This window comes from Salvia hispanica, chromosome 3 (genome assembly GCF_023119035.1).
Source record: "Salvia hispanica cultivar TCC Black 2014 chromosome 3, UniMelb_Shisp_WGS_1.0, whole genome shotgun sequence".
Taxonomy (NCBI): domain Eukaryota; kingdom Viridiplantae; phylum Streptophyta; class Magnoliopsida; order Lamiales; family Lamiaceae; genus Salvia; species Salvia hispanica.
Genome location: NC_062967.1, coordinates 16,475,683 through 16,496,180, shown reverse-complemented (window position 1 = coordinate 16,496,180; position 20,498 = coordinate 16,475,683). Strand labels below are relative to the sequence as shown.

The 20,498-nt window shown below is 36.7% G+C and overlaps 4 protein-coding genes across 4 annotated transcripts; 1 reads left to right on the top strand and 3 right to left on the bottom strand.

Moving 5' to 3' along the window:
- Nucleotides 1-446: 446 nt before the first annotated feature.
- Nucleotides 447-3,663, bottom strand: LOC125214271 (G-type lectin S-receptor-like serine/threonine-protein kinase At2g19130). Its single transcript, XM_048115213.1, has one exon. It carries the CDS (start codon nt 3,337-3,339, stop codon nt 1,090-1,092), a length of 2,250 nt encoding a protein of 749 aa, XP_047971170.1. The 5' UTR covers nt 3,340-3,663; the 3' UTR covers nt 447-1,089.
- A 102-nt stretch (nt 3,664-3,765) lies between these two features.
- On the bottom strand, nt 3,766-4,975 carry LOC125214272. The gene is made up of 2 exons (XM_048115215.1): nt 4,084-4,975; nt 3,766-3,996 (listed from the first exon to the last, which is right to left on the bottom strand). The coding sequence occupies exons 1-2, from the start codon at nt 4,297-4,299 to the stop codon at nt 3,949-3,951; spliced, it is 264 nt and encodes an 87-aa protein (XP_047971172.1). The 5' UTR covers nt 4,300-4,975; the 3' UTR covers nt 3,766-3,948.
- A 3,971-nt stretch (nt 4,976-8,946) lies between these two features.
- Nucleotides 8,947-15,858, top strand: LOC125213397 (E3 ubiquitin ligase PQT3-like). Its single transcript, XM_048113914.1, has 15 exons — nt 8,947-9,814; nt 10,813-10,924; nt 11,214-11,295; nt 11,437-11,603; nt 11,720-11,793; nt 11,989-12,054; nt 12,151-12,307; nt 12,380-12,528; nt 12,755-12,919; nt 13,099-13,398; nt 13,675-13,716; nt 14,268-14,517; nt 14,629-14,745; nt 14,851-14,923; nt 15,111-15,858. The coding sequence occupies exons 1-15, from the start codon at nt 9,652-9,654 to the stop codon at nt 15,681-15,683; spliced, it is 2,490 nt and encodes an 829-aa protein (XP_047969871.1). The 5' UTR covers nt 8,947-9,651; the 3' UTR covers nt 15,684-15,858.
- Nucleotides 15,859-17,644: 1,786 nt separating this feature from the next.
- LOC125213398 (transcription factor MYB41-like) lies at nt 17,645-18,924 on the bottom strand. The gene is made up of 3 exons (XM_048113915.1): nt 18,786-18,924; nt 18,567-18,696; nt 17,645-18,409 (listed from the first exon to the last, which is right to left on the bottom strand). The coding sequence occupies exons 1-3, from the start codon at nt 18,916-18,918 to the stop codon at nt 17,710-17,712; spliced, it is 963 nt and encodes a 320-aa protein (XP_047969872.1). The 5' UTR covers nt 18,919-18,924; the 3' UTR covers nt 17,645-17,709.
- Between the last annotated feature and the right edge of the window lie 1,574 nt (nt 18,925-20,498).

Here is a 20,498-nt window from a genome sequence, read left to right as displayed (position 1 = left end):
GTTGGCATTCGCTCCCCCTTACCTCTCCTTCGTCGAATTCGTGTTCAAGGAGATCGATGCTCAGCATCGTCCTGGTAAATTCGTTTTTACTGCTTTTCTTTTGTGATATATCAGCGAGATTTTGCTGCAATTATTTCGTTTTTACTGCTTTGATTTGTAAATTCTCGCTTAGAACTTGCATAGGTTGCGTTGTTTGGGGATCAGAATTTCCTTGCGATTGAATTTGCTGATTTACCTCTTTTGATTTTTTAAGAGCCTTATTGTGTTTCATTTTGCAAATATCTCGTAGGAGCTAGATTTTTTGACCTATTTTGGTTCATTCTAAATAGGCTCAGTTATGTGTACTTGTTTCGTGGGGAATCTGGCTGTACGCTTCACACTGGGGATTTTCGTTGGGAAAAATCGAATAGTTTAGGCACGGAAAATGGAAGGGCTGTGTTGCTTGATCATGTTGTCTTCGAGATCATGTTGCATTAACCCTCGTTACTACTTTGGCCACCTTTGTGGACCTAAGCAAGGTCTCTGGAGGGTACAGAAGAAACTTGACTACGAGGAGGATTTAAGGAGGGCTGAAGTTGCTGAAATAAAACCTATAGCAGATGGTGTTTCCCATGTGTCAGGAAGGAAAAGGAAGAATGGTCACACGAAGTTTTATGGTATACGCATAAGTAGGGTAAGCTTGTAGGGGAGGTTGAGCCGTGAGCTAGAATTACAAGTACGGAGTCTTGCTCCGAATGATTGAAACTCATGGCAGTGTATATGCAGTTAAGCTGTTTAGAAGGAACAATAAATATAGCTGTGTAACCAGTTGTTAATAAATGACCTCTTTATTCAAGTTATGCAGTTTATTTCTCCAAACATACTATTGAGATACATATTGAAAGTACTATGAAAATATTGAAAAATTGATATATTTTATCTACAGAACTAATTTGCTGTTGTGGAGGAATCAATGAAGAACAATAGTTGTTCCGGTCTTGCAGCTAAAAGGACTTTGAGACCCTGTGGAATCGGAGGCGAGCTTACAGCCGCAACTCCCTCAAGAATCTGCACAACACGACTCATGGAAGGTCTCATGTGTTCATCGTCCTAAACACACCAGCAAGCGACTTTGCATATTGTCGACACCTCTTCTTCATCAGCATCTCCATTCAATGAAGGGTCCACAAGACCAGGTATGTCACCTCCGTTTACTGTCACACTCGCAGCCAATGAAGGGAAGAAGGTAGCATTATCATCAGCTGAAAACTCTGTGTTTCGCTTTCCTGATACAAGCTCAAATAGCAACATCCCATAGCTGTATACATCTGCTTTAGTTGTGATGGCAACTCCTGATAACCACTCAGGTGCAAGGTAACCTCTAGTTCCTCGCATTGTTGTCAGAACCCGGCTAAAATCACGACCAATGAGCTTTGCCAAGCCGAAATCTCCCACCTTGGGACAGAAGTCGGCATCAAGAAGAATGTTCTCCGGCTTTATATCACAGTGAATGATGCAGTCTCTGCACTTCTCGTGGAGGTACAATAGCCCTCTAGCTATTCCCAGCGCGATCTGATACCTCGTACTCCACTCCAAAACCTTAGACTCATCGGCTTTGAAGAGATGCAAATCTAAGGAACCATTTTGCAGGTACTCATAGACTAACAACTGCTTCTCGCCTTCACGACATAATCCAAGAAGCCTAACAAGATTCACATGTTGGATTGTGCCAATGGTGCCTACTTCTGCCCTGAACTGCTTCTCGCCTTGGTTAGCGCTCTCGAGTTTCTTCACAGCCACAACCGTTGAATTAGGTAAAGTTCCCCTATAAACCGATCCGAAACCCCCTCCACCCAACTTATCTGAGAAATTCTTAGTTGCGTTCTGCAAATCTTTGTATTTAAAGGCCACCAGAGAACCCTCCAGCACTTTATTTGTCCCAACACTTCGTCTCCGCCTCTTCCACAGTGCAGCCAAAACTGCTAACATGACCAACGCAACCACAGAACAACCCACTGCAGCACCAATTATGACGCCCTTATCACTCTTTTGACCTCGGAACACTGAGGAATAAGCAGAAAGTCTAATGTAGATAGCCCTCCCACTGCTATTTCCTTCACCAACCCATTTTAGATTCAATATCCCTCCATCCCAAAGCGAACATTCGCCTTCATCATATGCATAAGCCGTGCAAGAGCAATCAATTGAGCAGGCTGATTCACATTCGCCTCTGCTCTCGACTCTCAACAGTCGAGAGTACTGAGGTAACCCCATTTCGGGACTCATCAGAAACTCATCCTTTCTCCTATCAGCATCCCCACACTCCAAAGCATCCTCTCTCACACAACCAGCAGAGAAATCATTCAACTCCCATTCATCTTCAAACCTATGCTTGAATCCCCTCAAACAACTACAGAATGGAAATGAGGGCTCAGTGCACACACCAAACTCTCCACAATAAGCAGGAACTTCACACTGTTTCGGCACAGACCAGTACACGTTCCAGCTATTTCCCACCCACAGTAGCTGCTTCACTTGCCCTGACACATCCATAATCTGCGTTGAGATAATTGATGGATCACGAATGGTGTACATGTAATAGCTCTCATTCTCATTGTCAACGTAGGTGAAATTGTAGCCATTCTTAAGAGCCGTCCTCATTTCGGGCACTCCACTAAAAAGCACACCATCCCAAGCTCCACTAGCCCAATACTGCTCACTGTTATTCCTCCTTAATACATATTGGCTCTTATTCAGATCTGGCTCGAGTGTGAACAATCCAGGAGCAGGATCCTCTGAGTTTTTCCATGATGTAAGAATTTGTTTCTTTTTAGTAATCTTGTTATACCCAATTCTTGCACCAGGCATCCATGTATGAGAAGGGTTATTATAACTTTCCCATAAATTTAGTGCCGGAGATGAAGAATTCGAGCCTAACCCTTGTCTTAACACCAAGTTCCCATCATCAAGAAGCACAGCAGATGCAGAACTTCTTGAATCTGTGGCACCTAAACCAGTTGACCAAACCTCGATTTGGGATTCGTTTCCAAGCATCAGATTACCATCTGATATCTTGAGTTGGGCAGAGTGCTTGTCTGAAATGGGAGCTTCTCTATTTGCAACCCAGATCACAGTTTTCTCAGTGATTTTTCCATACCATATGCCTATGTAGTACTTGGAAGATTTACCTGGAGAGAAAAACCCGAGCTCAAAATTTCCACCTGAGGAAACGATGGTTTGATCACCGGTGAGAGTTTGGTTTGGTGAAAGGGTGTCAGCTGCATGTGACAAAATTTTGTTGTTGCTGAAACATAGGATGATCAGAGCAAGAATCATGCTAGGAAAGGTTCTCATGATCATGGCTGAGAGAGAGAAGACTCGAAGGATGAAATGGTGGGCAAAGGAGCTCAGCAGTTGGTAATCATTCAAAGTTGAATTTGTAACTAACCAACTTTAAAAATCATGAAGTTGCAGATTAAGAGATGATCGAGTCAATATTCTTAGCATGAGCAGTCAAAAGTGAGCATGTTCGTAATATGTGGATACTATATTCAAGTTGAGTTTTACTGTCACCATTTTTTATTTATATATTAGCTATCTGTTGTTTTTTAATTAATGCCAGTCATAGACTGCTGCAATATTATTTGAATGTTTGAACAAATATATACGTTCCCCTCTTGGGATCCATTTAGGTAAACCTAATTATTATATCAATTGGAAAAAAGAGAGCTTCAAGGCAAATACCATATCATATGGCTGATATTTAATATTTCTTCACTCCAAAAATCAAACAAACTTAAATGGAATGCTTTCTTCGATGGCAAAGAATGTACATTCAAAAGTCAAATAGTATGCAATCAGAAATTATTGAAATTAAAAAATGCAGATACTAAATGATCAAGATAAAAGCTTCTAGATCAAAACTTGCAAAAAATGTTCCAGGATCCTCAAAAAAGGAAGGTATTTTCCTCATTCTTTCTTTCCAATTCCATGAGACATGTTATAGATCCCTCTTCCCTGAAAAAATGAATAGCAGTCTCCCATTACGATGGTGAAAAAAACACAATACACGTTGAGAAGACAGAAACTGAGAGATGGACTTACGATAAGAAACAACGAAGAGCCAGCCAAAGCCAAAGGAATGGCAACCGATGTGAGCTTATCCATTGGTTGCTTCAAATGGATGTGTTTGTGAATGCTCTGGAAAAGTTTTTGCTTCTCAATGAGCTTCGCTCTTGACCTAAAGGGTTCCTCAGACATCCAGCATAATTTCATCACTTTGTAATTAATGGTTGTACGAGATTCATGAAAATAACTCATCTATTGCAGAATACCAAAGTAACCAAAACATATTTCATTGTCCACTCTCGGATAAAAGTACAGTCCTTACGATTGAGATGACAGTAGTGAATGATCGAGATTCATATTTAATTATTTATCAACCATGGAAAATTAAATCACAAAACTAAAGTCGATAGAAGATTCGTTGACATATTCAAGCTAAAGGGTCTTTAGAGATGAAATGCTCTCATTGATCCGACCAGTAAATAAGTATGACTTCACACAAGTGATACAGTATGTTACTCTCGAAACATTGCTCAACATAATATCTGCACAATAACTGATCAAAGAATAACAAGAGAAGTCGTTGCTTCAAGGAGACCGACCTTGTAATCGAAAAATGACATAACATAACGTTATCAAAAAGCAAACTTCTGCCCTTTTCTAGCTTTGCAAGCTTAGGAAAAATTAAAGCAATAGAAAGTTAGTGCATTAGAAAGAAAATTTTAGTTCACGCCCAACGCCAAAAATGGGTGAGATTCATCTATTTAGGCCCAATTACACCTATTAACAAGCAACAAAATCTCAACAATTTCTCCCTAAAACCATATAATTGAATGCAACCACGAAACCAGAGCACATATCGATCTAAAAATGACGACAACAACAGACCCAATTCTAGACGGGAGGATTCAATCCATCAATGCACGAGATAACATACCAACGATCCTTAATTGAAATATCAGAAATCCAGATTCAGGCAGCTAAAAGCTCATAAATCAATCCACGCAGAAGTACTGAGCCCTAATCCAAAACGAATTCCCTTCACGGCAATATAAATTAAAAACAGACGATAATCCATAGAGATTGAACAATACCAACCTGAATTGCAGAGTTTGGGAAATCACACAGAGCGGCAACAGTAGGAGGATCAAAGAGATTGTGCGAGATCGATTGAAATGAATGAGAAATGAGAATCTGTTTTCAGCTTAATGGGGTTCGAGCATGAACCAATGATCCAATGAGTATTAATTGGGCTTTTCGCTATTTGTTTCTGACCCACACACAATTATTTGGGCTTTAATTGATAGTACTCCCTCCGTTCCCTCGTTATAGTTTGAGCAAAAAATTTCGACACGTAATTTAAAAAATGAGTATTGAATGTGTTAAATAAATAAATAAAAAAGTAAGAAAGATAAAAATTAGAGAGAATAAAGTAAAAAGTTAAGAAAGAGAAAAAAATTACTTCTTTCGTTCTAACTAAGTTGATACAAAATTTTTGGGCATAAAAATTTAGGAATTCTGTTGAATAGATTGAAATTAAGTAAAATAAAATAGGAAAGAGAAAAAAGTAGGAGAAATGAAGAGAGAGTAAAGGGAAATGACTCAACTTTGTTGGACGTCCCAAAAAGGATACGACTCAATTTAGTTGGGACGGAAATAGTACTGTATATGGAAATGACTCAATTATAAAAAACTTTCTGAAATGAAAAAATGACTTAACTACGAGGGACTTGAGGAAGTACTAGTATTTTATTTGTGTTGATTTTGGCGTGACTTTCTTTGCTACCCTTCGAATTAGACGGATAGTGCTTCGATTTGCGGTAGTTCGAATTTTGTTTGTATGATTTTTCGGATCTAAGCCTATTTCCACTAGGGATGTCAATCGGGCTAACCCGTTCGGATTCGGGCTAGCCCACTTGGGTCGCCGGGCTATTTGGGTGCGGGCCATTCGGGTTCGGATCATAAATTTTCAACCCTAACCCTAACCCGTCGGGTTTTGGGCTAACCCATCGGACTATTTGGGCCTAAAAGCTTTCGAAAATAATCTCTTGTATCAAAATTTTCTTCTATAAAATGATTTTAAATTTTAGATACTTTTTCCTTTTTGGTTTAGAACTATATAAAATCTTCAAATTTTCATAGTTTTCTTCAATAATACTTGAAAAAAAACCTTTCATATCGATCAACTACAATATAAATTAAAGCTTATGTTCGTGTCATTATTATGACATTGTTCGTAACTAATTCTTTATGAAAATTAAAAATCATATCTTAGTACATTAATCATTATTAAAATGATAAATATATTAAGATTTTGATGGGTTAGTTCTTAATTTTGTCTTGATTGACTTTGGTGGTGGTAAGACACTAGTGGTAGATGATAGGACGGTGCAATACTTGAAAGCTGATATTGAGGAATCGAGTGGAAAAGTGTAGAATGAAGATTGATGATTCAAAAATATAAAAAAACCTCTAAAACTTAATATTTTATAATTAAAACTCACAGCCCATCGGGCCGACCCGCAACCCGTTCGGGCCAACCTGTTTAACCCGTCAACCCATTCGGGCCAACCCGTTTAGCCCGTTTTATATTCGGATAATAAAATTAAAGCCCTAACCCGCTTATATAATCGGGTTGTTCGGACCGGCCCATAGGTTTCGGGTTGAATTGACTTCCCTAATTTCCACACATGTAATCCACACATTTAGCTAACTCAATCAACAATTTAGCAATTTATTATTATTAGTTCTCGTCCTATATACTTTCGAGACTATGGACCTAAACCTCAAGTAACCCTTCATTATTCATAAAGTAAATAATTAATTATTATTTTTAATTTTACTAACGTAATCATTAACTAAATATCTAGAAGCAATAAGAGCACTTTTATCTTTTCAGTCGTATCTATAATATAAGTTCGAGTTCGAATGCTACCCCTCCCCCCAAAATATACTCCATGGACTTTGGAAATGAGACATATTAATGCAAAATTGGTTAAGTAGAAAAAAGATAAAGTGATTAAAGTATTATTATTAAAGAATGATATTCATCTTATAGGAGAAAAAATTATAAAAAGTCGATCTGAAATAATTTTATAGAACGTACCAAAATAAAATATATAAGGACTTTGGAAACGAGACATATTAATGCAAAATTAGTTAAGTAGGAGAAAGATAAAGTGATTAAAGTATTATTAGTAAAGAATGATATTCATCTTATGCGAGAAAAGGTTATAAAAGTCTATCTAAATAATTTTATAGAACATACCAAAATTAAAAGTATACTATAAAAAAACGATCTGAAACTATTATTTTTTACTTCAAGACCCCTCTTACTAGTAGAATAAAATTAAAAAAGATGAGCAGATATGATCCGACCAAAACGAGGATAATATTCAAAAAGATGAGTAGATATGCTCCGACCAAAACCATAATAAAATTCAAAAAGATGAGTAGATATGGTCCGATGTTTATGAACTTATAATCTGATGATGATGCTCGAGTCGATTTCATGATTATAAATTCATTCCATACCAGACTAGGCCATAATAGGGTTATATACATTCTCAAGGAGTCTATATTTTATATACCAAATAATAACATAAAAAAAATATTCTTGTTATCCGGTTGTATTTCATATCTCAAGTTATCTACTACCTTCGTCCACGAAAAATAGTGTTAGTGGCATATGATAAGTACAAGTTTTAATACAAAATTAAATAATAATAATAATAATAATAATAATAATAATAATAATAATAATAATAATAATATATAGAGAGAGAAAAAACTTATCAAAATTGGATAGAGACTAATTTTGATAGACTGTTAAAAAAAAGACTATTTTCTGTGGTATAGTAGTACTGCTAGTATTTTTCTGTATCTCATCCGAATTACCAAACAAGCCCTCGTTTTATTTAGGGTCTTTTTAATTTCTATTTTACCATTTCTAAAGAAAAGGAAGCAACCATGTGTTCTTGATCTTTCATATCAAGATAAGATGGGGTGTTTGGATTAGTTGTATATTATCTACATTCAATAATTCTATGTACTCGCAATTAGTCGCTCTTTTACATCAACTTAATATTAGCAAATTCTAACTATTCTTGTTGATTTTGTTTATTTCCAGATTTATCCCATTGAAACTCTAGAGACATAAAGTATTCAATTTTGTCACACTTTTTCTCCAGCTTTCATTTTACAAACGGCGGGTTCAACTGTTCAAAAAAGAGAATTTTGAGCGGACGCGGTTCTCTCGATGAGGATCACACACTACTAAGGGATTTTCATATAGTTGCTCTTTGTTTGTCATGGTTTTGAAATTGTGGCAGCGTCGTCGTACCAATCTGCTTCTTCCCTTGCCCAACCTCGCCAAACTAAGCAAGCATAGTGCGATTTCGTTGTTTGGGGAAAACTTGTAGTAGAATGAAATTATGGGTGCGGCAAGAAAACTAAATGCAATTAAATTCCAAAAACAAGAAGTTGGAATCGGGAGCCTCAATCGCACTAGACAAATTGCAAAGACCAATTCCTTGAGGAGATTTGGTGCTTGCACAAGTATTCAATGAGGTGGATAAAACGAATTATATTGCCTAAGATTGAGCGATGAATATTTCATATAAAAAACACAAGGCTATAATAGTAATTGCTTGATTCTTAATAACTTTAACAAAGAAAGACAAATTTTTATCGATATCTTTTCCACCGTTTCGATAACGACTCAAGCCCAAAACCAGCGGGCCATTGCCGATTACTCGGGCCTAATACAAAAGATAACCTAGAAATGCTCATTAATTGGGCCTAAATGATAATCCAAACACTTCCTTAGGGATTTCGTCGAAACTGAAATTTAAATGTATTGATTGGATAGAAATTTATTTGAACAAGGTGTAGGGTTGGTTCCCTGACGTCATCGCAATCGCATTCCCCTTACAAAACTTCCCCCACACAATACTTTATCATCTCAGCGCTAAACACAGCTTCGATTTCCATCTGCCGCATTATTCTAGCCCTAATTTCCACCTCTCGCGGATTTCATTCAAAAATTCGGTTCCTTAATATCCGTTGATACAATCCTCTCCGATCAGAATTCGGAATCAATTCGGTTCATTGTCATGATGATGATGGTGGAGTAGTTTCGGCTAAGGCGGCTCAACCCTAACTCTCTCCCGCGCTGTTGATTCCGCGATCGAATTGAACAATTGGCGGAGTTTCGTATTTGCTGAGCTAGAAATCGTTCGACAACATCGATTGAAAGAAGTTTACGGTTCGAGGCAGTGGCAGCTCGGCGACATCTGGAGGTTCCTGCTCAGTTGTTTAATCGATCCAAGTGGAGAGGCGCTGAGCGGCATTTGGATGTTTTTGAGTGGCTGAAGGATTAGAAGGCCAACAGTTAGTCGGTTTGATTGATAAGTATTTGCAGAGAAGAAAAAGAAGAATCTATTGAGTTTCAGTTGTACTGTTATTGTTTCCATTTTTTCAAATTTTGAAGTTGAATGCCAGAGCTTTCATTTTGTATTATTTGACGGCCTCTATTCTTGTTTGTGTTGTTTCTCTCTGGAAATAGAGGGCGAACATATACAAAGAAAGGCGATACCATAACAAAATATGGCTGTTTACTATAAATTTAAAAGTGCTAAAGATTATGATTCAGTTCCAATGGACGGCCACTTTATTTCGGTGGGACACTTGAAAGAAAAAATATTTGAATTAAAGCATTTGGGTGGTACTGATTTTGACCTCATAGTCACCAACGCCCAGACCAATGAAGGTTGGTTTTGATTCTATGCACAATGTTTTTTTGATAAATTTTTAAATGAAACATAGGGTTATGGTTTATTTTGCAACTCTGTTTATAAGTAGAGCACATATTTGAGCTTTTACTTTGTGTAATATGATGATGGTAAATTTAAATGAAGACATATTTCAGTGCTATCTTTCTATGGTGGCATGGGGCTTGGGTCTTAGTTGTTGCCAAGCTTAGTTTTTTTGGGTTTAGACCAACGACTCTTGTGTTTAGTCACTTGTGGGAAGCTGATAAGAGTTGATAACTGAATAAATTATGGTATGCTGATAAAGTCAGCTGTTGGGAATCTGATTTGAAGAGGTTTTTGATCATGTTGTAGATGATAGGAGATTGGTACATTGGAGGAAGTTGACTCATTTCGAGTGTTCCATTGCTGTTTGTTTAGTCTTGCACTCACATTGATTTATTAATTGAAAATTGTTGGGAGTTATGGAATTGATTCTGTAAAATATGAAATATATTGCGATCTTTAACAATTGTCATGATGTTCTGTTAGTCTCTAAATGAATTAGTATTCAAATGGTTCTTGGAGATTGTTGCAGTGTAAAATAGGTTTTAGTAGTTGTGAGTTTAGCTACAGTGTATACAATTTTACATACACACACATACATGCATATATACATATATATTGGAGGCTGAAGCTTGGTTATTTTACTTGAAAAATGTCCAAATACAAAATCTGCAATAAAATTGGGATTAGATCATTTTAATGCTGAATGTACTAATCATTGTAACAGTTATTGTACACTGAGAACTGTCAGTGTTGTGGTGTTGATTTGGTTGTTTCAGCCTGATTTATGAAATCAGGACTGTGATGGAGATTGTGAAATACACCATGGGTTGATAGGGACTATGGCGGTGATGAGATAACTTTTGGTGGTGTTAATTCTAGTTTACCGTTTGGTTGCGTTTTGTGGTGGTTTTCTGGGGTTTATACACATCTTATTGTTTTTTAATTTCAGAGTACCTCGACGAAGGAATGTTAATTCCCAAAAATACTTCTGTTTTAATACGCCGAGTACCTGGAAGGCCTCGCAAGCCCATAGTTGCTGCACCTGTTAGCGAACAAGAAGAGTATTTTCTTATTCCTTTTAAGCTTTGTCAATTTTTTGCTTGTGTGATTGAAGAATTTTGTGCAACCACCAAATGTTAAACATCAATTTGTGCTTCCTGTTGATGTTTTCTAAACATTGTATGACCAGCTTCAGATTTTCTCTGTTTAACTTATCCATACAGAGATGGAACGATTTACACACACACACACACACACACACTCACGAAAAATTAAAATACTAGGGTTACACTCTTCATCTGCAGAATTTCTTAGTGCTTAGTTTGTGTATTTGAATGTGTTGTCCTGTAGGTTGAATGTTGACCATAATTCTGAAGATGTTCAAGCTGTAAAGGGCAGCTTTGCTGTAGCAGATCAGTCTTATGTGAAATATGTAAGGCTTCATTCATTAATCCTGGAATAGTTTTACCACCTTATTACTTATTAGTGTGTAACTGGGAACCCGGACATGGGAGCATTTCCTTGCTAGTTTTTTTGTGTTGCAAGTGTATGAATACTTTGTTGCTTTTTCTAGGGCGAAGATTTAGAATGGGATGAATTTGGAAATGATCTATATGCTATGCCTGAAACTACCCCTGTTCCATCCAGCATCCCAGTTCAAGATGCTACTCCTGTTAGCAAAGAGGATGAGGAGAGCAAGATCAAAGCTTTAATTGACACACCGGCATTAGATTGGCAGCGGTGAGGAGCTGTTCTGGCTTATCATAGATGTTCTGGGTGATATTTATTTTGGACCAATTATGCCCTCAATTTCTGGCTACTGGAGCTTAATTTTTATAACTTTTATCTTTTGGCAGACAACCTTCGGATGGTTTTAATGGTAGAGGTTTTGCACGAGGTGGCAGAACGCCAGGTGGACGTGGTGGTTTTGGTGATTCTCTTGTACCTTAACGTGTATCTGGAATATTTCTGCTGGTTGTTTAAAAATAAACATAACATCATCATTTTGTTCTTTTAATATCGTGCTTTTAGCTATTTCAGGAATTTATGTATTGATGCTTTGCCACCTTCCTATGTCTTTGTTGTCTATGACTATTTTCCTGAAACTCAATGGTCATGTTTCCAGGTCGAGGTGGATTTGAGAAGAAAACACCACCACAAGGGTACATATGTCACAGGTGCAAGGTGCCTGGTATGTTCTTTTTCTAGGAAAGTGGTTTGACTTATTTTACATTTATATATAATTAAAAACAGGAGTATTACTTAGTGACGGGTTTCTTTCCTGCAGGACACTTTATCCAGCATTGTCCTACTAATGGAGATCCCAATTTCGACATCAGAAAGGTCAAACCTGCTACGGGAATTCCAAAATCAATGTTGGTGGCCACCCCAGATGGCTCTTATGCAATGGCGAGCGGGCTTGCAGCAACATTGAAGCCAAATGAGTAAGCTGTCTTCACTAATTAATTTTATGTGTTTTACAAGGGCCATATGTACTCATCAGTGATTCTTTATAGGGCTGCTTTTGAGAAAGAGATTGAGGGAATGCCATCTACAAGACCAATTGGTGATCTTCCAAGAGAGCTGCGGTGCCCTTTGTGTCAAGAAGTAATGAAAGATGCTGTCCTGACGAGCAAGTGTTGTTTGAAGAGCTTTTGTGATAAATGTAAGAATGTGCTCTATTGTCCTGATCCTGATATTGTTATTGGATCTTTTGCTTTTCACTTTAACGCAATTTTGCATGCGGAATGAGGTTTTCTTGTCAAGACCGTGCTTCTCCTTTGTTTCAAGTCCTCACTTTTCCTTTTTCTTACTTCTCTGTAGGCATACGGGATTACCTCGATATCCTTTGTTTCAAGTCCTCACTTTTCCTTTTTCTTACTTCTCTGTAGGCATACGGGATTACATTATATCGAGGTCAATGTGTGAATGTGGGGCCACAAGTATTCTCGCGGATGATCTTTTGCCCAACAAGACCGTAAGAGATACCATTAATCGGATTTTGGAATCTAATAATAATAGTGGTGAAAATGGTGGGAGTGCTTTTCAAGCTCAAGGTGTGTGCCTTATTTATCTCACTTCTTCTTTGCTCTCCCTCTGTCTCTCGCATACACAATGCACACTCGCAAGTGTAAGTGTGAACATCTTTCACCTTAGATATGGAGTGTGCTATCAATGTGGTCTACTTACAACCAGCCTCCTAACTGTTCTTTTCCCCCCCCTTTTTGTGGTTCAGATATGGAGTCAAGAAATCCACAAGCAAAGGTTCCATCCCCCACGCAGTCTGCTGCCTCAAAAGGACAGCAAGTGCCCGCACCACCACCTCAGAGGCAGGAAGTTCCTACAAATGTGGAGACTGTTGAAGAAAATAAGCCTGCTATCGTGCCCCTGAAATCAGAGAAAGGGATAGCTCTAAAAGTGCCTGATGCCTCAGAAGCAACACATGACTCGAGAACAGTTAAGGAAGCAGCATCACAAGGAAGTGCTCCTCTGCCCGATGAAGAGGTGCAGCAGAAACCAATATCTGGAGAAGCAGGTAAATAGCATTCACATAGTTTGCTTATGCAATATTTATGCCAAGGTTTTGAAAGGGATTTTTAAGCTTTGGGGAGTGTTCCAAGCCTTGATTTGACCAAAATTCATAGAAACACATGAAAATCATAACTAATATTATAATAAAATACAGAAACATACCAAATATATATGAACACATAATAGTCATAAGGTTGTTATGGTTGTTAATGCAATTTGTTTGTTCCTTAATTTAGGAGCATGAATTCTGACAAATGACCTTCTCTTTGTGGTTTCACAGGCCGGAAGAAAAAGAAGAAGAAAATTTCCATGGCTCCTGGTGGTATGGCCTTATCAAAATTTGCTTGCTGCCTTTTTTTTGCCTTTACTAATTTATGTACTGTGATGTATTTAATAATTCATACTATAAGTTTGGTAGCTGATCCAAGATTTTGCAAATATTTGATTCGTAGAGATGTATTTGGTCAAGCTAGAGGAAATGAATGTTTGGTTGGTTTTTTTTTTATTGTGGGCTCTTATCATTGTGGGCTTTGCACGGAAACAAGTCAACAACTAATTAAGCCATATTAATTTGTGTATGACATTCATGCTTTTCTTCTAGTTTATTGTGTATAAGGCTCTGCTGTTCTCTTTGTAGCATTTCGTCGAGGATGTCAATGAAGAATTGTTTTCAACATACGAATGATTTCTTACTCTGCATCATATTAACTTATATTTGTAAGATCATGCTTAGTTTGTTACGAACCAAGCTGCATTCGTGCTTGCTGCATCTGAGATATGACATGAAATAAAACAGCATGAATGCTCGATAATGTCTGTTTATTCTGATTTAGCTGTGTGAACATCAATTTGAAAATTTGGAGTTCCCTGCAGCTGCAGAGACGCAGTGGCGGGCTGGCCCAGACCTCGTTCCTGAGAATTACATGATGAATATGGGACCTTCTGCTTTTAATCCTGGCTGGAATGGCATGCATCCTGGATTTGATGGCTTTATGATGTATGGCGGTGGTCCTATGCCCTATGGGGGTTATGGCGTTAATCCTATGGACGTTCAGTTTGGGGGCTTTTTACCATATGATCCATTTGCAGGACATGGTGGTATTCTTCCATACGGCCCTCAGAGGTATGGTTTAGCTTATACATTCTGAACACGGTGTTAGGCAAATTTAAGTGACTGCTGTTATTTTTACTTCTCGGTTCTTGATTATTGGGTTATTTGTTTCATGGGTTCCAGGGACCTTTCTGAGTTAGTGGGATACAATGCTCCCCCACCCATCACGAGCAGAAAGGAATTTGAAGCTCGCAAATCTGATTTGACGAGGAAGCGTGAAATGGAGAGACGCGATGAAAGGTTAGCTCCCCCACACATTTCATTCTACAATATTTTACTCTTGAGCTATTTAAAGAGGAATTATTATCTATACCTAAGCTTGCTCTGTTTGGCCTTTTGATATAGGGAGTTTACCAAAGATAGGGAATATGGAAGAGAAGGGAGCAGTACAGTCAATGTCTCTTCGAGATCCAAATCTGTACGTATTTTTATCGTTTGCCTAATGTTATTTCCGTATACCCGTCTTCAAACGCAGGCTGAGTTTATCGTCGTTGAGATGTTTGTTTCTAAAACCTGCTCTACTCTTGGGAAAAAATAATTTCTAGTTTCCTTTGCCTAATTGATACTATCTTCCTTGTCTAACTTGGTGGATTTTTCTGGTTCAGAGATTGACCCCTCCACCTTCTGCCGCCGGCCACCACCTTCCGAGTCGCCGAGACCCGGAGCTTCCTCGCCCGTCTTCCAAAAAGAGGTCTGACTACGTAAACGAGGATCACCACCACCACCACCAGCAGCGCCGCCACGAAGAAACTAACCGCGAAGAGCCCCACCGCGACAGGGATCACCACCGCCACCTCCACCGCTCGCAGTCACCCTCAGAAGCAGCCGCAGACAAGAAGCATAAGGCGAGTGTCTTCTCCCGGATTAGCTTCCCAGCTGGTGGCGAATCGTCCACCAAGAAAAGAAAGCTCTCGTTGGCCGATGCTGGCTCCTCGAGTCACAGGACATCGAACGGGCAGCACGAAGAGCACAAGGCGGCTACTGGATCAAGAAAAGGCAGTAGCGCTGCCATCCCAGTAGATCACGACAGCAGCGATGACGAGAGGCATTTCAAGAGGCGCCCGTCGAGGTACACCTCGTCGCCTCCTCCAGCTCCCTCGGTGGAGGAGGAGCACCGGCATTCTAGGGGGTCGAGGGAGAGAGATCGCGGGGTGTATAACAGCAGCAAGCGTAGATAATTGGAATGGAGACTACGTTTTGAGGAATTTTTAATTCTGTGTTTGGCTCCCTGTTTGCTTCGATAATGTAATAAAAATAGTAATGATCAATGATTTATGACTGGGTTTTCAACAGTTGCCATTTAATGGGCATGTTTTATAAATCATTTTTATAACACTCCTACTATTTTTTTTATCGCCCACTTCCTATATAATCCACAATTCTGTGTCTAATTTCATACTTTAACTTATCAATCTAGTTTTTCTCTAACAATCTTTTCTCCGATTTCGATGGTATCCATTGAGCAACGATGATTAGGACCGGCAATTTTCGCCAAACCATTTGTGCCATATGATCCGTCAACACCACGCACAGCCATTTTAAATTTCACACATATTAGATCCATTTGAATTTTTCTTATATTACTCCGTTCCCGAAGAATATACACTTTATATTCGGCATATGTTTTAATACAAATGGTAAAGTAAGAGAGAGCTAGAGATGAAAAGTAATTAAAGTATTGTTAGCGGGAAATGTGTCACACCTCATTAGAGAGAAAATAGTTTCTAAATTGGAAAATGCATATTCTTATGGTACGGACTAAAAAGAAAAGAATGCATATTCTTGTGGGACGGAGGGAGTATAATACAAATATATAATATGATCCATCTTGATAGATGTCAAATTTTAGCATATTTTTAATATTAGAGTGAACTACATATATGGTACCTGATATTTCATTTTCGCACATATATGATACCCGATCTTTCATTTTCGCACATAAATGGTACCTGATCTTTATTTTATATCGTTTTTTACCTATAAATTACATTTTTGGTATCTGATGCGATTTTCACCACAAAATGCCCTCTAAACAAATAGTACATTTTTTCATTTGTGTCATAGAGGATATTTTGAGCATACACAAAACTAGTACCAAAAGTGATATTATAATATCTTCTCTCATTCTCCTCACTCTTTATACTATTATTATTAATTGATATTAATATTATTATTTTGCTGCTATAAATGAATAATTAATTATAATTATAGTTATAATTATATTTAATCATTATAATAATATTATTGTTATAATACTAAAATGTAGTAGTAATTAATAAATAATTATAGTATAATTATTTAAATTATGAATAATATAATATTATATAATAATAATAATAATAATAATAATAATTATTATTATTATTATTATTTTATAATAAAATTAATAACTAATCTTTATAGTCTTAATAAAAATTATAAATCATCAATTGTATTCATGATGATATAAAGAGTTCAATATTTTTAGTTAGGTGTTTCACCCCTAAAATGAGTATAAAATAATTTAATAAAAATATTCAATTGATTTAATTACTTTAAATAATTAATTTAATTAGGTGCTTTGTTCTTGTTTTATATTATGAATGCGATTAGATGTAAGTATAAAACACTAAAAATAAAGAAGAAAAAGAAGAGAAAAGAAAAAGAAAAAGAACAAACATAAACTAAGGAGAAAAAAGAAAGAAGAAAGGAAAATAAAATACTAAAAAGAAAGAAGAATTGAAATTTCCTAAAATATCCTATATAACCAAAAAATCATATGTTTGGTACCTAGAGTTTGTTCCAAAGTTTGAAATTCCAGTTAGCACTTGATTATTACTAGTATTATTATTATTAATACTATTATACTTATAGGAAATGCACGAAGATGTAGGAAATCCCTCCAACCACTTTAAACTTCTAACGAATTCTTAACTTTATCAAGTGCTATTTCACTCTTGTTAATATGTCACACATGACTCGATACAATTATACTAATAGATTTATTCAAAGCACACTTTGAGAAATTATAGTGATAACTAACCACGAAATCGAGAAAGTATATATACATGCAAACTGCAAACATATTATTGTAGTACATAATAAAGATCACACATAATTCTGCTACAAACTCAAGCATTTTAAACACATAAAATGGACCTAATCACCAAAAAAAGAGAAAAGGGGTCCATTAGATTCTAACTACACAAACACAACTATATTAATTTACATGAAATAATCTAATTGATCTAAACTTTCTGGAATCTCAAACCTCAACAAATTACTGCAAAAGCTTTCCTTCTCATCTTCCGTGCCCCCGTTGATGAACGTTGAGGCCGATGGCGTGGACATCACCGAATCGAAGCTTGAATTCTCCGACAAGTCCACCGCCTTCATTTGATCGGAAACCCCATAGAAATAATTAGAACCATTTTCATTTGTAGGGTAATAATTTTGGAAGACTTGGTCACTTGTGCTAGGAGAAGTAGTAGGTAGTTGACGTAGGTTATTTTGGGCTGATTGAGGTGGATTTGGAAGTGTAGAATCTTCAAGATTTGATGGATTTTGTTGGTTTATTAGGTTTTCAAATTGATAAGGTTGGAAAGTTGGGGTTTGATTGTTGAGATTGTGCGAATCCAAGAGTTGATTTTCTTGAAGCTTTTGCAATAAGATATTAGGGTTTTCAACATTGGATGATAGGAGGGTTAGGGCCAGCGGATTGAGGAGCGTCTGGAGGCGAAGGAGGTTCGATAAATTGAGGTGAGGTGAGTTGAGTATCGATGATAGATCTAGTAGGTCGAGCCGGGGCGCATGGGTGACCGGGTCAATCCCATTTCTCAGGAGCCTCTTTCTTATGTGAGTGTTCCAGTAGTTCTTGATCTCATTATCCGTCCTCCCAGGCAAACGGGCCGCGATCGCGGACCACCTAGTTGATCAAGAAAAAATGAAAACCTTTTAACCTAAAAAGTGGAATCTCTTAGTAATATTTCATTCAAACTTCCATTTTTCCATTGCACTCAATTCAAATTCTATTGTTTTGATTTCAATCTCTAAACAATATTTAGTGATGATGAAAATCTTACTTGTTTCCAAGAAGGCTATGGAGTTGAATAATAGATTCCTCTTCCTCAAAAGAAAACCTTCCTCTCTTGATATCAGGCCTCAAATAGTTTGTCCAACGCAGACGGCAGCTCTTCCCACATCTCTCAAGCCCTAAAAAAACACACACACTTATATATACATATTCTTGAATAATAAGCGTCTGAGAAATGAATAAATAGTTGATTTTTATATATACATACCGGCGTGCTTGGGGAGAATTCTCCAGTTACCGGGGCCATGGATTTGGATGTATCGAACGAGCTTCGTGTCTTCCTCTGGCGTCCACGGCCCTTTCTTGAGCCCTTCTTTATCACAACATGGTGATCTTCCCATTCTTTAAAGATGTTTGATTGATTTTCAAGAAAATTATTAGTATGAGTTTTTTATGATAAGGTTCTAGTACTTTTAATTGATGTTGTGGTGAGGTAGCCAGCTCTCATATTTATATAGTACTATATGTAAGATTGTGTGTGTGTGTGTGTGATTGATTGGTGAATAATTGAAGTCAATAGGATTTGGCGCCGGCCCTTTTCATGGTCAATCTCTCTCTCTCTGTGTTGTGTGTATTTGAGTGGTGAGATTTAAAGATTTCTTTGTTTGAAGTCACTTCAGCTTTATGTTGTTAATTTTAAGTTTTCTAGCAATTTTATGTGTGAGTGTAGCATTAAAAAGAAATTTAAATAGAAATGTAGAGAGTAATATAAATAGCTCAAGGTAAATAAAACAGGATTGAATAAAGGGACAGGTGGCAAATATACAAGGCATTTGACCTTTGCAAAAAAAGTCTTGAAAGAGAGACTGTTATATAAGTTGGTGTGGTTGTTACATCCCCTACCCAATTATAAAGAAATAAATGTTCCTTAATTTCATGGGTTGCTTCCATCCATGGAACAAAAGGAAAAAATTGTGAAAAAAACTAGGTTTTTGAATTTAGTTTTTAGGACTAGGACACTTGGAATTTGTTTGCCCTTTTTGTCAAAAAGTGATCAAATTTTCAACTATTTGCGTGTTTCTCATATGGAAGCTAAATAGTCAAAGCAATTAAAGGTTAATTTCTTCTTATATTCATAATTGCTAATGATTTAGATATCGAGTTCAAAGAACCTGTGTTTCTCAAGTATCGTTGATGTTGAATGATTAAGACTAAAAGTTTCGAGATGATTAGACTCTATTAGTTGAGTATATTTGTCTGGATACAAAATGTATATGTGACTAAATATTTTATAGCACTATCAGAGAGTACAAAGAAAAATGTACTGTACATGTTTTTGTATTATTTCACTAAGAATTTACATCAATAAAACAAAAATATATGGTATAGATAATTCCATGTCGTGTTTGGTAGGGAAGATAGTTTATTTATGTTTGAAATTCTATGATAAAAATGTCATTTTTTGTCATAGAATTCTAAACATAGACGAATTCCTACTAAACATGACTATTTAACCAACAGTTAACCGATAATCGAATAATTATATATATATATCGATCCAGCCCTCTTGGTGATGTATTAGCAAAGACATGGATATTTTTTTGACATGGACTAACATTCAAATCCATATTCATATTTGATGATATATTTGTAGTAGTACTAGTAAATTATCTTTATATTAATAAAATTGTAAACATATACCAGAATCATGAGTTTGAATTCAAAATTTGACAAAGTGAACTATACATAAAGATAATATGCACATTATAAAGATATTATGCACATAAAGATATTATGCGCATTTTTTTTCTTCGTTGAGCATATGTCCACTAATTATTTCCTTTTTAACTATTTTCATTGTTTACGCAAGGACAACATAAATTCATAAAGGCTCATGCTATATATATTTTGCTTTTCGAATTTCGTAATTAAATAATCTAATTTGCGAAATAAATCTCACCGGTTGCGGTACATAACAATA

Excerpts from the sequence above, each read along its gene's own strand:
- LOC125214271 (XM_048115213.1), bottom strand. The coding sequence starts at position 3,339 with ATGATCATGAGAACCTTTCCTAGCATGATTCTTGCTCTGATCATCCTA.
- LOC125214272 (XM_048115215.1), bottom strand. The coding sequence starts at position 4,299 with ATGAGTTATTTTCATGAATCTCGTACAACCATTAATTACAAAGTGATG. Across the intron at positions 3,997-4,083 it reads GCTCTTCGTTGTTTCTTATC|GGAAGAGGGATCTATAACAT; the intron begins GTAAGTCCATCT and ends TCATTTTTTCAG.
- LOC125213397 (XM_048113914.1), top strand. The coding sequence starts at position 9,652 with ATGGCTGTTTACTATAAATTTAAAAGTGCTAAAGATTATGATTCAGTT. Across the intron at positions 12,308-12,379 it reads GCAACATTGAAGCCAAATGA|GGCTGCTTTTGAGAAAGAGA; the intron begins GTAAGCTGTCTT and ends GATTCTTTATAG. Across the intron at positions 13,717-14,267 it reads AATTTCCATGGCTCCTGGTG|CTGCAGAGACGCAGTGGCGG; the intron begins GTATGGCCTTAT and ends AGTTCCCTGCAG.
- LOC125213398 (XM_048113915.1), bottom strand. The coding sequence starts at position 18,918 with ATGGGAAGATCACCATGTTGTGATAAAGAAGGGCTCAAGAAAGGGCCG. Across the intron at positions 18,697-18,785 it reads AATTCTCCCCAAGCACGCCG|GGCTTGAGAGATGTGGGAAG; the intron begins GTATGTATATAT and ends GTGTTTTTTTAG. Across the intron at positions 18,410-18,566 it reads CATAGCCTTCTTGGAAACAA|GTGGTCCGCGATCGCGGCCC; the intron begins GTAAGATTTTCA and ends TTGATCAACTAG.